The following is a 16,946-nucleotide window of genomic DNA, read 5'->3' as shown; positions in this document are numbered from 1 at the left end:
ACGAACAAGTTTATAGCTGTGTTAGCTCTGCTGCTGCTCAGGGTTTCATTTTTGTCTAGCTGGAGCTGCAAATAATATGAAACCCATCGTGGTCCCTAAAATAGCATTCATTGTTCATACCAAAATGTAATCAAAAAAATAATCATAAAACTGCCTTTTTAATTGTTTTCTTTCTAACAGAATATTCACCAAATTATTGCAGCCATGGGGATAAATAAGCTTCTTGCCTCCACCACAGTAATTAAATTCACACAATAAGCTAAAGTTATACTGTATATAGTTATAAGATATTGACAACCATTAAATAGTTTGGTTCTGCATCAGATTAGATTCCATCTGGATATGTTTAGCTTCTCTGTCGGGCCTGTGTTGTGATCCACTGTAGCTCACTGTGCCTTTTCATTCAGCACTCTACCGGAAGCTGTTTGAGTTAGATTAAGAAATAAGGCCACGCTGTCCGCCTCTGAGTTTTTAAGCCTTTTAGCAGGGACTGAAGAGCACATGGAGTCCTGCCTTATCTAGCGTAGTGGTCAAGCATCAGCCAGTAGCGAGGACTCCGAATCAGCCCTCCACGTTCTGTTCTCTCATGAACACCAGGTTTGATGGCATTCTGTGTGAAAAACACACTTTTGTGGCCAGTACTGAATTGCATTTTTAAGGTAAGAGACGGATTCAGATTTCAAACAACTGATCAAACATGCATTTAAATAAGTCATGACTGCAACTGTAGCATATGTAAATTAGCTGGTCTGAATAAAGCAGGGTAGCTCAAGAGTTAAATAAGCTACATGCTGCATTGATAAATTAGAGTGTATTAGCATCAGTAGCTGAGCATCAGATCCTGCCTTGCAGATAAAGAAACCAAGTGAGGGCACAGACATGTGTAATTAGTCTGGCTGATTAAAACTCTCTCTGTAAACAATTGCGACCAGGTGCCTGTTTGACGAACTGTAAATTTAGAATAGATTTTGATTAGAGCCTGAGTCATTGACTGCAAGTGTTAAGTTCTCAGTTGCTGCATGGTGCACTAATAATAAACTTCAGCTTCTGAAAAACTTAAACTCGACAAATGGGATGACAGCTGAAACGGATGATAAAGATGGACATAATAGGCTCAGTGGTAACATATAACATATATACATCTGCATAAATCAAGTCAGGAGTCAATATCATATGACAAGACTGTGTGCATCATCTCTGCTGACTGTTCCTAGTGTAATGTGACGTACCCGCTCTACTCCAGCCATCTGTAATAGAGGAAAGGAGGAGGATGGGCTTTGCTTTTCCTTTGTTTTTCTAAAAATGATCACATCACATCTCACATCAATAAATCATTTACATTTGACCAGTTTGTTCAATTAGCTCGAGTTGTATTTATGCGATAGTGTGCATTAGTTACTAACATTGTTTCTTTTCATGTCAGAGGATGTACTGTAGCACATCTGCGACAACTCAGATTGTGTAACTATGCAGACGCCTGATTAGATGCAGAATGCCAACAGCGTGAACAGAGACAGCATCTTTTTGTTCATGTTACAGAATCAATCACTAATACAGTAAAATGCCTTTTTTGACCACTTACAGCTATAAAACCATACCATACTGTACATACTGTATGTGTGGGTGACCACCGGATTTGTGTTTTTAATTCCATTATATCTTATAACTGCAGTACAAGTTTGCTTACAAGAGTTACTGCAGTTCATTGGTGATACTGGGCTCAACTAGTAGAAAATGTCCTTGTGCTTCAATATTTAAGGCAGTGTTTCTTAACCTGGGTTCTATTGAACCCTAGGGGTTCAGTGAGTCAGTCTCAGGGGTTTGGCGGAGGTCAAGACACAAGACACACTGATTCGTGATGACACGCCCTGCATGGCGATCATTGGCTGCAGATGATCCCGCTACATTGCTTGGCCAATCTGTACTGCAGAGAATTTGGTTTAGTTTTGGGGTCTGTACGATCTACAATATCGTAGAGCCAATGGACAATAGTTTTGACACTGCTGTTCGTCATGTTTTTATGTTGTTATGATTGACACACCCCGCACCAGAGGGAAAATAAGCAAATGTGAGATCAGAACCGAAGCAAACTACTAAAAGAAAAGACTCTGGTGGTGCAGAGACTGGTGAGTAAACCAAGCAGCTTTATCAGCCTGTCTGTGACACTACGTTTTATGGACGGATTAAACCTGTTAAAGGAGGTCGAATGCTTTTGACGATGCTGTGGTGTTCAAGTGGTGTTGGACATTACAGTGTTAAAAAACACAAAAGAAAACACTAAATATTCATTATTATTGTAGAGGTGTAGCCTGATGGAAATTAGGTCATAAGTTCATTATTGGAATACATAAGGTAAGAAATTAATACAATTTCAGTGCGGTAGTATTACATAAGGTCATGGCTTTGTGAAAAATTATGCATGCAATTTGTGAGTTCTTGCATTGTATTGGTTTTCCTTTTTTGAAAACAGTGATGTTAATGCATTTCCATTTCATTAACCAGTAAAACATATATCTATGTCTTTAATAAAAAAAATCGAATTTTATTTTTCAATAAAGAAGGGTTTGATGAATGAATGAAACTGGTGGGGTTCAGTACCTTCAACAATGTTAAGAACCACTGATTTAAGGTATCACAGACAGAACATATTGTAAAGATCCTTCTTTGGAAAATAAGTAAATATTTTCTAACTAGCAGATAATATTGTTCTTATGCATAGATTTTCAATTTGATTAAATATAAGTATCTGGTTGAAAATGCTTGTCAAACAGTATGCACTGCCCCCATAAAATCTAAAAGGCCCAGAAACTTTAGAGCAGTAGATGGATAATATTATGTTTGGGTATGGTCTCATCTCTAATAGAAAAGTGAGTATTCATGCATTTTATGAGACTCAATCGGCCATGCTATGCAGATTAAGACCAACTGTACTGTAAGTCCCAGTAAAATACGATTGTGCTGAAATGGTACCTATAGTGTTTTCATAACAGAATTCTAATTATAGCAACAGCAGCCTAATTACATCTAGGCCTGACACCAACCCTGACCCCTGGTTACCAGCACACTCAGTAATACGCTCCCTGGACAGAAATGACATCATAACCGCCAATACCACCGTAGTGTCTTACGATCTTGTTTCTCCTTATCTTCTCTTCTAGTGGGAAAGACGTCTTTGATCACAAGGTTCATGTATGACAGCTTTGACAACACATATCAGGTGAGTGTTACTGCGGACAGCAATGTTCAGCATCTCACAAATAATTAGTCACACTGTGCATCCGACTTTAGATAGTAAAATACACAGATCTACATAAATCAAAGAGTTTGCAAGTCATGTTTTCTTACAATAATAATTCTATAATTTAAAATAATAACAATTTTTCCCTATGTGTAACTCGAGGAGATTATAGTCAGCATATGTTATGATTCACATTCATCATCAAGAGCATTATAAGTCCTCAGGCGATCACTATTTCTATCCCTCTTCCCACCCAACCTTGCTTCTTGTTCTATAGTCATATCATTGCTTCTGCATTTACAGTACTTATGGACATCTTTGTAAGCATCTGCGAAGCAGCAACGAAACCTTAAATGAAACCTGCAGTATTACTGCTACATAGGCAGAAATATTCATAGAGTAATAGAAAAGAACTAAAAAAATAAAACGTCTGCCCTCATTTTCTTATAGTGCAGAGTGTGTATATGTGTGCCGTTGTTACTTACATGGGGGGGGGTGTACAGCACTGAGTCTATGCAATGTGTGAAGGAAGTCCTGTAAGCACATTAAGGAACTGCTAAAATACCATCAGTATAAGATGATGATGAAGGCTCGTGGGACAGTTGCTGTTGCTTTTGCTTTTCCTTACCCTTACCTCGAGTCACTGAGCAATTCTTATTTTCTAATAATATTGCTAGTTCAGAAATTTACATACCAAGATTGCACAAAGCACTGCTCGATACACCTACCCTGTTTCTATGCTTATTATTTTCACGTTTAAATTTTAAATTTTTTGAGATCAGATGAACAATGAAGTTTTTTCAGCATACATTGTGTTTCCATCAGGTTTTCAGATTTCTAAAAAATAAGATTGATGGTTTCCATAAGAGTGATGTAAATAATATATACAGTATAGTAGAACAGGAGAGTCCATTTACAGAGAGCTTGTCTCCTAAGTGTCACCAACTATGTAATATTTTGTGAAAAGATGTTGCTTTTACTTACAGCAAAAACATTATTGAGGTGGAAAGGACATGTCCATCAGGTATAGAACTGTCCAGCAGGCTTCTTATCAGGTCAGGAGCGTTAATAGTGTTCTTCTTGAAATCAGAAGCCCTGCAGCCTCATTCCCATAAGCCCTTATGGCAGCCTGGCCTTGCCTATGAATCATCTACAGTGGTCTTTAGGGATGGTCACAGTTACTGGTCTGATAAGTACCAGCCCCCCCTTTAATCACCACTTCTATACAGTACGCTTTGTTCTTTACAGGATGATGATCTATAATGATCTATAAATAAAACCCGCTGTACCACTTTGGACCGTCCTCTCCAAGTGTACCTCTAATTTGCAGAACTTAAATTAAAAAGTGTCCGTACAGCACCTAATTAGCCCAGCTCACCTCAGATGCCAAGAGAAGTGCAGTAACAGTTCAGGTTTTATGGTGGTTGGCCACTTTCTTCCATTTTGACCTATTCCTACTGCACGTACACACTCTTGTATCACACAGTTGCAGAGCATGGGAAGAACACTGCCATCAGCTTTAACAATGTTGCGGTGTTTATTCTTTAAACCATACTGTATCTACTAACCCCCTTTAAAAGCTCTGTCTTCAAGTGTTTGAACTGTACACATACAGTGCTGTGCGTGCCGTATTAAGCTTTGAATAGCTTATTATTGGATTAAATTGTCTCAGATGCTGCGTTTTATCAGTATTATCTTTCCTGACAGAGGGACATTGCATACTCAGTATTAAGATTTGTATGTTTTGTGTCAGAAATCTGAAGACTTGTGTTTCACAGTACTGTAAACACTAATCCCTATTATGTTTTGATACTCAGAAAGGCGTACTGTATATGAGAGAAACAACCTCTCCCATCTGAACCTGAGTGGTGCTAGATAAAGTGTGTATGACGAACACCACGCTCCAGTACAGGCTCGGTCAGAGGTTGATGATGTCATCTGACCTTAGGCCGTATGTCTTAGACAGTCAGGGGCAACGAGGGGCTGAGCTGTCAACTGAACACCACCTGGAAGACCCAAACATATGGTCAGGGTTTGTTAGGAACTTCTAGCTGTCATATGTTTCAACTTGTGGGGTGTGCACAATGGGTAACAAAAGCGGCCATAGTGGAGGAGTCCATCCTCCTTAGAGAGAGGGTGAGGAGCTCTGCCACTCTGGAGGATAGGGGGTACAGGCTTCAGATCTCCCAGAAGACCTGGAGGAAGTGTCAAGAGAGGGAAGTCTGGCACTGCCGCTACCCCCAGAGTACAGCCCCAAAATACTGTGGCCGAAAATTAACGGATAAATAAAATGATGAACAACTCACACACCCTCATTACATAGGTTATATAAATCAGAATCAAAATGATGGTGTGACCTGTAAGTGGCAGCGATAGTCCTTTGGTTGGGGGGGGGGGCAACTGGGGGGAGTTGGGGCACAGTTCAATAGACTGACTGCAGAAGAAGCTGTTTTTGTGGTGTGAGGTCCTAGTCCTGATGGACAGGAGAGTGTGTGACACGCTGCATCTTGGTCTTGTCTCTGGCCGTGGCCGCAGCAAACCAGTCTGTGATGGAGGACGTGAGGATGGATTCGATGATGGCAGTGTAGAAGTTCACCAGCATCTTCACAGGGAGATGAAACTTCTTTAGCTGCCTCAGGCGAGGCCGATGAGGGTGGTGTCGTCAGCAAACTTCAGTTTGACAGACTGGTGTCCAGATGTGCAGCTGTTTGTTTACAGGGAGAATATTTAATTGAATGTTAAATGTAAATGCCATTCATCCTCAAACATACTGACAAGATGTTTTTTAATACACCACTGGTTGATAATGACTATTAAAGTAGAAGCTATGCTTTGTAAATCAAGTACAGTATTTACAGTACTTATACGCACAAATGCTTCATAGTGCTCATATAAAATAATTGTATTAATCTTTAAACAAAATAAAACTTTTATAAATACAACATACTGTATACCACATGAGTTGTACATGTGCCACAGTGGCCATCTTCAGAGTACCCGCTCCTCAGTAGCTACTGTGACTGAGTGGGAGTTTGCTAACTGTGTGACGTTGTAACTGCTCATCTGAATGCAGCTTTTTGAATTATGGCTGCGATGTCCAACAGCCGTCACTGTCGGCTCTACATTTAGTCACTATTAAAGGCACAGGCGACCAGGATTCTACACAAATGGTCGTCTCAGTGAGGAGTGGACAGAGCGATCTCGTCACCTTTTGGCTTTTTCCATGTCCTCTTAAGAAGGCAGGGAGCGTACAAGGCCGACAGATACCAGACGGATAGCATCTGCTTATTTAATAACGTCCCCATATGCTATTTAATGTCAGGCCCCTGCTTCTCAAAATTGGAATAGCCTCTGCACCAAATGCTTGTAGCAGCCAGGCAAGAAAAATTTGATGGTTGTGTCATTTATGAGTGGGACAAACTCATTCTCATAGGCTACTATTAAAAGGCCTCTTCATTCTTTTCTTCCCCTCACTTTATCTTATTTGGATTAACATTGTGATCTGTGCCTTAACCTCTGCAGCCACGAATCAAAAGCAAAGCTCGGTCTCTCCTCAGTGAATTTTCTTTGGTGTTTCTTTGTGATTGCATGCTGCCCTCGACTCCCTCCTGAGTTAATACTGCTCCTTTTCCCTCCCTGGCTCCATGACAGGTAGGGCTCTAAATGATTTGGCATTTTTTCCAGCTTTGCTACGGAGACCTTTGAGTATTAATTAAAATGCAGAATGCATTAGCTCAGCTTGAGTGTTTATGCTGATGCTCAGAGAGATTGGAGTGAGGTTATGAATGTGAGCCATCTGTCCTGATAGGAAAATACATGAAACCATGTTTTCATATGAGTGGCGGGTTTTGAAGGGAGCGTAGCAGTATATACAGTAGTATAGTAGCAGGTCAGAGGTTATCAGAAAGTGGTGACCAAGCGAGGTAGCAGCTTTAGTCAGCAGGAAGATGTGAGCGAGAGGAGCCAGATTTGCTGCTTCAAACAGAGTCCCATCAAGCAGCCGCCCATCCGAGAGAGAGCGAGGCAGGCGTCCTTGCTGCCTGGCAGCACATACTAAAGGGCTCAGAGGCCTCCGGAGGCAGAACGCTTTTGTCTGCTGTGCTGGAGCTGTCAGTCAAGGCTGACCACCAGGCTGTGACTGCGTCTCTACTCTGTCCAAATAGTCGGATACTTAGTGCAGCAGCTGTTCAATCTGATTTATTAGACATTTCACAATATGATGATATTAGATTGTGAATGATTTAAATGTCACAGCATGATGATTAATATTGTGCTGTAGTGCACATCCAGTGAGTGTTCTATGGCCCATGTTCACTATACAATGCAGTGTGACATTACCTTTTTTTTTTCAAAGTAATGGACATGATGGATGACAACATGCAGGAAGAATTTGATGTCTCTTATACGGAACACAGCCAATGCTGTACAGCACATTCTAGTGTTGTAGTTTAAGGTTATTTGCTAATTGTTTATGTTTAAATCTGTTTAAGACTTCAATTGTTTAATTGTTATGTCCCTCAAATATTACTCAAAGCGTTTCTTTCAAAGAGTTCTTTCTTTGCTACATTAAAGTGAGTAATAGTTGTCGTCACAAACCCCTGCAGATGCAAAGACAGCAGATGCCACTGTGTTCACTGTGACTCAAGGTCTGTTGGTTTATCAGCGTCCCCACCAGACGGAAGACCTTGGAAGTCCCGATGAGACGAGATGGAGGAAATCATTAAAGCTGAAAAGCCACAATAGAGAACAACTTTTAAATACATTTCAAGTTGAATCCTGAGCTTCGTAACTGAATTACTGATGTGCAAAAGTGAAAAAACCCAATGTGGTATTTCTGTTTCATCAGAACACAAATGTTCTGGGACTTAGTCTACATCAGGATCTAGTTTGCAGCATACATCTGGCCTCGGTTGTGCACTGTAAGAAAACCAAAAACAACAACCAAAAAGAATGTGCTAATATTACTTTGTCTGGTGGATCAATAATCAACTAATACATCTGCCATATCAACCAAAAATACCAGGTTTTTGTGAATACTAATACTACACACGTCACCTTTTGCTATATTATAAATTTCTAAATCAGTTCAGTTGACTCACTGGGGAAAATATATAGTATGTTTGATCCCTTCTGTGTGTGTCCTGGCACCTTTAGATATTTACAGTCCATCTACTGTATAATTACAGTTTTTTTCTAGAGCAGTTATGATATGAGAGAGGACCAAGTTTATTCTCATCACTTGTGTGTATTACGACACCTCATTAGGAGCTTGGTCCTGGCTCTTCTGTGCTGGGCAGAACCTGGACTGTTCCCCAGGATTTTTCAGCAGGGTCACACCAACTAGCTTGAGTTACTTGCAGGGGTTTTGGCCCTACCACGTACTCTGATTGGAACAGACAACATAACAGTGGTGTCATAAACGAACACCCTCTCGTTCTCGGTTGACTGTCATTCCCTGCTCCTGTGGTGCAAGGCTTATTTTCCTGTCACTCACATTCAAGGTTGCCTGAACCTAGGGGCAGACGCTCTCTCCAGGAGGACACAAATTGTGAGAGAGTGGAGGCTGGACCCATAGTGGTCACCAGTGGTTGCCATTACACCTATGGCCCTAGACCCCTTCTGTCAGTAGTGTCAGTTTTATCATGCGGGGCTGTTTGCTGCAGGAGTGGCTGATCTCCAGGCTTTGCCTGTGCGTTTATCTTCTGCCCAGCCAGAGGTGGCCTACTGTGCAACTAAAGTTCTAGATGCACTGGTGGCACCGGCTGGATGCTCTGCCAACCCTGTGAAGGACAAGGCGCCTTCTAAATAGTGACTTTAACACCAGTTTCATAAAGAAAAGTTAACAGTGCATCTAGCCAGGTAAATTTAATCAAGTAGAAAATATGACTGTGACACTAAATAGTGAACCAGCAGGCTCCTCCACTGCAATGAAAAGTAACCGGGCTCTTGACTTGTTTGAAAGAGTTATAGTCAAAACCATTTGTGTTCATAGGATGTACATATATCCCAGTAGCGTTACTGTGCTTTGTCTAAATTTGATTCTTTGATCTAAATTTGATGTAATTCATTGTATTACTCTGTATTCTGGCAGTTCAAAGCCTATTTCGTGATGATTTCACATGTAAAATCTCTATCTTTTTAGCTTAATTAAAGAACGAAATGTCCAAAAATACCAAAATGTCAGTGAAATCCCTCAGATCTATTAAAAGCTTATCTTTGCCCTAGAGAGTCTTTCACTGTCTTGCAAAGATGTGTGCTAGTTAAAAATTGAAAGGAAATATTAATAATTTGTGGTGATCTAATCCGTTCATGTATAGCTGTCTGTGTGGGCTTCTATATTTAAACCAGGACCAGAAAGAGCCCACTGCGCCTCATGTTTAGCATTATTCAAGCTGTTATGTCAGTACTAAAAATCCAAATAAGCAGTTTGTTTTTAAATTCTTTATAATTAAAGATCTAATCTTATGTACTCAACATTTCTACCAGAATAAATATATATAATTTTGTATCAAGTATTTTCTCATTTTATTTAAGGGTTTATTGTTCGGGCGGCACGGTGGTGCGGTGGGTAGCACTGTCGCCTCACAGCAAGAAGGTTCTGGGTTCGATTCCCGGAGGCGGCCCTGGCGCCTTTCTGTGTGGAGTTTGCACGTTCTCCCCGTGTCTGCGTGGGTTCTCTCCGGGTTCTCCGGCTTCCTCCCACAGTCCAAAGACGTGCATTAGGTTGATTGGCTTCTCTCCATTGCCCGTAGGTGTGAGTGTGTGAGTGAATGGTTGTCTGTCTATGTGTTGCCCTGCGATGGACTGGCGACCTGTCCAGGGTGTACCCTGCCTCTCGCCCGTAGCCAGCTGGGATAGGCTCCAGCACCACCCGTGACCCCGCACTAGGGAGTAAGCGGTTAAGAAGATGGATGGATGGGTTTATTGTTCGATTGCAGTGCTGGTTCTGACTGAGTATAATTGATGTCCTGTGCTCGTGCCAGGGCCTCTGAGTTGGTCGACTGTGCTAGCTGGCATCGCCAAGGAAACGGGTGCGTGATCAAGTTTCTGATGCGCAGTTCTGTCAAAGTGGGCAGTGGGCACCCTGCTGGCGCCTAAGATAGACAAACACAACAGCTACGCCCACCGGCTCAATCACTCGTGGGTACAATTGTTTCAAAATGTATATCAGTACAGATGATGTTAAATCACAATAGAAGCTGCATCCTGTCGACTGAAGGCAGGTGATGTGTTGTTAGGCCGTGAGCCCGGTCAGCTGTGCTTGGACTCCAGCTGGTCAGTGGAGTTTGCAAGCTGGGTTCACACATGCTGTTAACAGACACCTGGGGACTCCTGCATAACACCCATGCCCCCTTCCATGTGCACTCGCATACCACTTATGTTTGTAACATATGAAGAGTTCTCCTTTAAACCAAACCTGTGTTTTACTGCTACAAATATGCATAGTTTCTCATACAATATTGAAAAGCTTCAATAGCAAAATACCAATAGAATGGTTAGTGTCATTATTAATTTCCATAAGAATGCAATAGTGTTTTGAAAGCGCTGTATATTCTTATTTTGACATCAGGTCATTTTCAGTTAGTGAGCTTTTAAAGTCCTTGTTTGCAGAGCTAACATTAAAACCTCAGTAAAACTAAGAAGGCCGGAGCTGCAGTCAGACATTGATTTTAGGGTTTGATTTGAGCCAGAGCACCTGATGAAAACACAATAGGCAGCCAAGCAGAAAGCTGCAGCCTCGGCTGTCGAAGGTAAACATTCCTAAAAGTGAGGATGCAGTACTCATGCCACAAATGTGATTCAGGGGCTGTAGGATTTTAAACAGCCCATTTCACCATGAAGAGGACACACACAGTTCTGACCCACAGTACCTGCACAAACTGAATCAATAACCACTAACTTCCCAAGTGTCCTTTTACAAGGTTGTACAGGATTGTGTGGTTTTTGTTAACCTAGTACGAATAAATGTGATGGGGTCCACAATGTGTCATCTTCACTTTCTGTACATTTTAGATTTCAATATTACACTTTCTCAGCTATTCACAGCAATGCTTACGTGTGGACATCTTCTGTCTTTAACCAGGCCACAATTGGGATTGACTTCCTGTCGAAAACCATGTACTTAGAAGATCGAACAGTAAGTTACAGCTGTTCAATGTCATTGTTGGATGTTTGAGATGAGGCGCATGCTGTGTTTGTCTTTCCAACATGTATTCAGACTTCATGTAGCGTCACTGATAAACCGCATCTCATCTATCTGGTCTGTGACACTATAGGGGGAATCCTTTATACAGCATTGTTATGCATTAGTGGACAAAGACTCCATTAATTGAAGTTGTGCCTGTGTGTTTGATGTGTAAGTGTCTTAGAGGGAACCTACGGTTTCCAGACTTTCTGACTATCAGAATAATCTCAGCCTCTTCAGCTTTCTCTATCTGAACCTCAGGTGCGGTTGCAGCTCTGGGACACAGCAGGACAAGAGCGCTTCAGGAGCCTCATCCCCAGTTATATACGGGACTCCACCGTGGCTGTGGTGGTCTACGACATCACAAGTCAGTGTCCCTCAAGAATGTTTCAATTACCTGTTTAAAGTTGTAGGTTTTGCAGAGCTGTGTCAACAATATGTTGGATGGATTTTCTAGACAAGACGTCCTTGGATGAGATGTCGCATTTTAAATTGGATGTGACTAATCACATTTCGCTCCCCTGTATCACATTCTCTTATAACCCAGTAACCATGATGAAAGGAAACTGCAGCTATTTCAATTGCTACACAAATTGTCACGTTTTCTGTTTCTGGTCAGTAATAATTTAAAGTTCTTAACTCAGCAGTTCTCTAGTTAAAGCAGTTTCAGTGTGGCTTTTTATTAAAAGTTCCTCCCAAAAATAGCATCTTTATGAGTCTATTTTGTTTTACTCACCTTTTCAACAGACGTTAACTCATTCCAGCAGACATCAAAATGGATCGACGATGTGAGAACAGAGAGAGGAAGCGACGTCATCATTATGCTCGTTGGCAATAAAACAGACCTGGCAGATAAAAGGTATGTAGGGACTCTCCTAACCTCACCCTCTCTGTGTTCTTCTCTTCTAGTTAGCTTTCTAACGTCTCGACACCATGGCAACTACAAGTATAATGTGCCTGTCTGTCAGTTTGTAGAGACATTCAACCTCCAGAGCTAATGATGATAAATGTATTAGGTTGACTTCACAGCCTGTCCTGCATCAGCATCTTGCTGAATAAATTTGTATATTAATGAGACAGAAATGATTGTCTTGGGATCACTATGTCTTAATACATTTGAGCCAGTAAACTTTAATAATGATTGTATCTCAGTGATATGTAAAGTATAGCAAATGAATGTTTGCTACATAATGTGTTAAATGAGTGTTCTCATTAAGACATTTGCCATAACCGATATTGTTACATACAGTGTTAATACAGTGATTGTGATTGACAGTAGGCGGCTCAGCTGTGTCTAACTGGAGCAGTTCCCGTCTCACTATTTGCTTTGAAATGAGAAAATTACTGCTTGCTAGGGGAAATTATTCAATGATCTCCTCCTGATATTTGGCCAGCCTATGCTCAAGGGGGTTTGTTTTTCATATGTGCAGGTATATAATTGTGAAGCTGTGGTGAAAAGAAAGTGGGATCTGAGGAGGGAAAACTATGAAAATACATAAAAAATGAAGCATAAATCCATACGAACTGAAGACAATCAGACAATAATGGGAGAACTGTGTGTTAGTGGTTTAGATGTAAAAAAATACTCTTATTGTAGAGCTTAATTTTAATGTGAATTTTAATGTTTTAATTTAACATTATCAATGTATTTGATTTCCTGAATTATAATAGTTTCATAGGTTTGTGGTTTTGGTCAACCTTGTTATCATCAAAATGCCATTTATATGTCAAATACAGTATGAGGAAGTACATGCACATAAAGTCCTTTTTTTTTTAACTCCTAATGAGGGCAATAAAAGTTTGTCAGTGCAAATCAACGCATTTGACATACATGCAGTAATGCATAGTTTAAATATATCCAGGAGAGCATCATAATTATATTAGTATTATATACATGAAAAATAGGATTTCAAATGATTGTGCTTTTTAAAATAAACATAACAAAAATATGCTCAAACACATACTATATGTAAGAAATCAAATAACCTTTACTTAAACCAATGAAACAGGTTGGTGAGTAGGTTTATGCTGTGAAATTACATACCTTTAGGAATATAGGATTACATTAAGTTAATGCAATTTTACACATAAACCTTATGTTTGTGTTCAAGTACCTGATATACAGGTAATGAGCAAATTTCACATCAACGTTAACTATTTCATCAGTTTATGGTTATGTGAAATATCTACATAAAATGATAAAAGAAAATAAAAGACATAATTTACTTAGTCGACCTCACTAGGTACTTGAGGAACACTTTACACTATATATACTATATACTTCACACCTGGAATGTGCCCAAAAAGTGGATGCTTGCTACCCACAGTGAGTAAACAGATCAGATACAGAGAACACAATTTCCCCGAGGGAAACAATGAATGCATTATCGTATTTTATGTAATTACTTCATAACGTAACCATGAACTGATAAAATAGTTAATATGAAGGTCCTCATTATCTACAAAACCTTAATGGCATAACCCTAACTTGACTGAAAGACTTAACAATAAATGACACCTCTTACCTAGTATTTATGTGATAAAATGATATGGGAAATTTACAAGTCTGAGTTTTAGGCCTGATCATTATTTTTTTTGTACTGTACGGTATACACTGTTAACATGTTGAGGAATGACAGAAGAGAGAAGACAAGTCTCTAGATTCAATCAATAAATTCACACAAAAACACAGGAATCAGCTTGATGTTAATTAAAATTGTGGACCTCTAGAAAGAGTGCTAAGGATTATTGAACCCATTAGTTGCGTTTTAATGGCATAAGGAAGTAAAGCTGCATTACAACCACCTCAGCTTCTTCCTAATTGGCTTCCTCTTATTAGTCAGTCTGCCTGATTGCTTTTTGTTGTTTTTTAGTTTATTTTTTTCCTTACCGATAAAATGCTTTTAAAGTAATAAATGCAGTAGCTGTGTGTGGTCTTGACCTTGTCCAATTTTAATTATCAAATTTTACATTAGTTAATCAGTGGAGCATAGTTAGCATTATATAGAAGAAGTGTGCATGCATGCATGCATGCATGCGTGCATGCGTGCATGCGTGCGTGCGTGCGATAAACCTGTAAATGGGTGCACTCTGATGTGGTGGACACTTGACCACCTTTTTTCATTCATGTGTGGTGGAGCTTAAACAGTTACTGTAACCCACACATACATTCCTTTATCACCTTTATATCTACTGTTAAGGTCCATTGCAAAATATGTGTGCAGCAGTATTATTTGATTCATTACCATGCTTTCCTTTTCTAAATTTCCTAAACATACCACTTCCATGAACGGAGCGAAAGCTGTTTCGTCTACTGGGGGACAGTGCTGTAACATATTAATTATTACCTTATAATGTTTTGTCAAGTGTGTTAACTAGTTGCCTAGTTACGCATCCAGGAGGGCTAGAGCCACATCATCCTTAAAATAATCTTATCTAGAAATATGTGACTGCTTATTTCACCGTGTTTGGTACAGGGACATTTATCATAATGTGTTTGGCCCAGAACTGCTGCCTCTGAGCGGCTAAAGGTTTACTGATGAGTGCTAAACACAAAGGTCATGAGACCTATTACTAATGAAAGCAAACAAAGATGAGCACTATAATTTATGCTTGTCGTCTTCATATTTCTCATTCTCTTAACGTAATGGTTCTAGGACAACAAAGGGTCTGCTCGAGTTCATTGTTGTTGCTAGGTGCTGCATGCTGTGCATCCATTTCTCTTTTGTGATGAATAAAACCTTGGCTTTGTTTAGGTGGGGAGTCAGACATGTACATCCAGAAATATACTCACAGCAGCGCTGGTGCAGCTTGGTCAGGTGGCATTATTACTGTATGTGAGCACATCTCCAGTGCAGGGTTCTCTGTTCTCTCCACAGCTGTTTGTTTTCCTTTATCCAGAAAATGTTTCTCTTTTCTCGGTTAATAAAGAGGTTTAATTGTTAAATAAAAGGCTGCAAATGTATTTTCTAATAGGCAGGAGTAAAAGAGGGGAGACTGGTTATGTCATTGTTCCTGATTGTTACTTCCCTACAGTCACTCGTCTAACTAGTTGGTCTAAGTATTAAGAAAATACGACCTCAGACAAATAACTTAACTCTTTTAATTCTATTTCTGAAATGAGCAATGGTTCGGTGAAAAGAGGGGGACTTGATGACTATGCAGGTTTGAAAATCAGCAGACCTGCACCATTTGTTCTGGTTGTACTAATGGACACCTCACAGAGTCTCTGTTTCACACAGAGAGCCAAGCAATCACGGCCAAATTTATTAAAATACTGTGCAAATTGGTTGTTAATAATTTCTGCCAGGAAAGTGTAATTATTCATATTTAGTCATTAGCAAATTAAGTATGGTTTGTTTTCCCTAGCTCACAAAAACAAGGACTACAGCTACAAATAGTGGGTTACTCTGTTGGTCTGGTACTGTATGCGTGCCTTTGTTGGATGTGAATGAATTAATTTGCTAATATTCGTAACGATGATCTATTCACAGGCAGATTACAATCGAGGAAGGTGAACAGAGGGCTAAGGAGCTGAGTGTCATGTTCATAGAGACCAGTGCCAAGACGGGCTACAATGTCAAACAGGTGAGACCAGACCACTGAGTTAACATCACTGCACACTTTTTTTAATTAATAGAACAAAGTAAACATGTAGATACACAGTCCTTTGCATTAATGCTATTTAGTGTTGGTTTTAGTGTCATATGGATTTTTTTATAAACAGTTGCATGTATGTGTGTTCCTGTGTGTTACACTGTAGATCTCAGCCCAGATCTGTTTGCTACCTGTCAGTCTTCCTCCCTGCCTTCCTTGGCTGCATTGCTTTGTGTGACGTTAAAAAACTGGCAGCACTAATATCCATCACATATAAATAGTATGGGCTACTAGCTGTCAAAATGCCACAGGAGGCTTTTTAAAATGTTCTTCAAATGCCGGTCTTAGAAAAACTGGTAATTAAAGTTCCGAGTGCAGTGTTTATTCCAGTGTCTGCCACTCCCTCAATTCATTTTTAAGGGAGACTTTCAAATACAAAGAAGTGTAGCTGGGTTTATTGCTCCAAAGGTGTAAGCTGTATGTGGTGATGCTGCTAGACACATCTCCTTCTCACCCCTCAGACAGTGTCATCTATTCTTTACCCTCCTTCACACCTGTGGACACCAAGAGCAAAAAAACTGTAAAAGAGAGGTCACAGTCCTCCGTCCAACGGCTCCACTGTTCACACTGTTCTGCTGTGTCATCGCTACCTGCTGACATGATGTGTCAGCAGGTATCAGCTTTTAGGCAGTGATTTTATGCCTATTTGTAGATGCAGTGCTTGTCAAAGGTCAGCAACCCTCAGAGTTAGCAACTTTTTAAAAATTCTGAATCGTTGTTGATTTAATTTTACTTTTTAACAAAATGAAAAAACATCTCAAAGGGAACGATTCAGATCTCTGCAAAGTAATATAAAGGTCATTCATGGTCTCATTAGCTTCTAGTGAACTACAGAGACTCAGTAACTTTTGCTGAGAGTTGGTTTGA

At 40.0% G+C, this 16,946-nt stretch overlaps 1 protein-coding gene across 2 annotated transcripts in view; it reads left to right on the top strand.

Moving 5' to 3' along the window:
* Window positions 1-16,946, top strand: part of rab6ba (RAB6B, member RAS oncogene family a) — a 31,842-nt gene that overhangs the window by 10,346 nt on the left and 4,550 nt on the right. The window contains exons 2-6 of one of the 2 annotated variants that reach the window (XM_029147203.3): window positions 3,159-3,217; window positions 11,322-11,375; window positions 11,664-11,790; window positions 12,171-12,282; window positions 15,917-16,010. In XM_029147203.3, coding sequence (XP_029003036.1) covers window positions 3,159-3,217; window positions 11,322-11,375; window positions 11,664-11,790; window positions 12,171-12,282; window positions 15,917-16,010 — 446 coding nt within the window. The remainder of the gene's footprint in view (window positions 1-3,158; window positions 3,218-11,321; window positions 11,376-11,663; window positions 11,791-12,170; window positions 12,283-15,916; window positions 16,011-16,946) is intronic. The other variant, XM_029147204.3, reaches the window with a different exon arrangement.

Source organism: Betta splendens, chromosome 4 (genome assembly GCF_900634795.4).
Source record: "Betta splendens chromosome 4, fBetSpl5.4, whole genome shotgun sequence".
Taxonomy (NCBI): Eukaryota; Metazoa; Chordata; class Actinopteri; order Anabantiformes; family Osphronemidae; genus Betta; species Betta splendens.
This window is presented reverse-complemented; position numbering and strand designations above follow the sequence as displayed.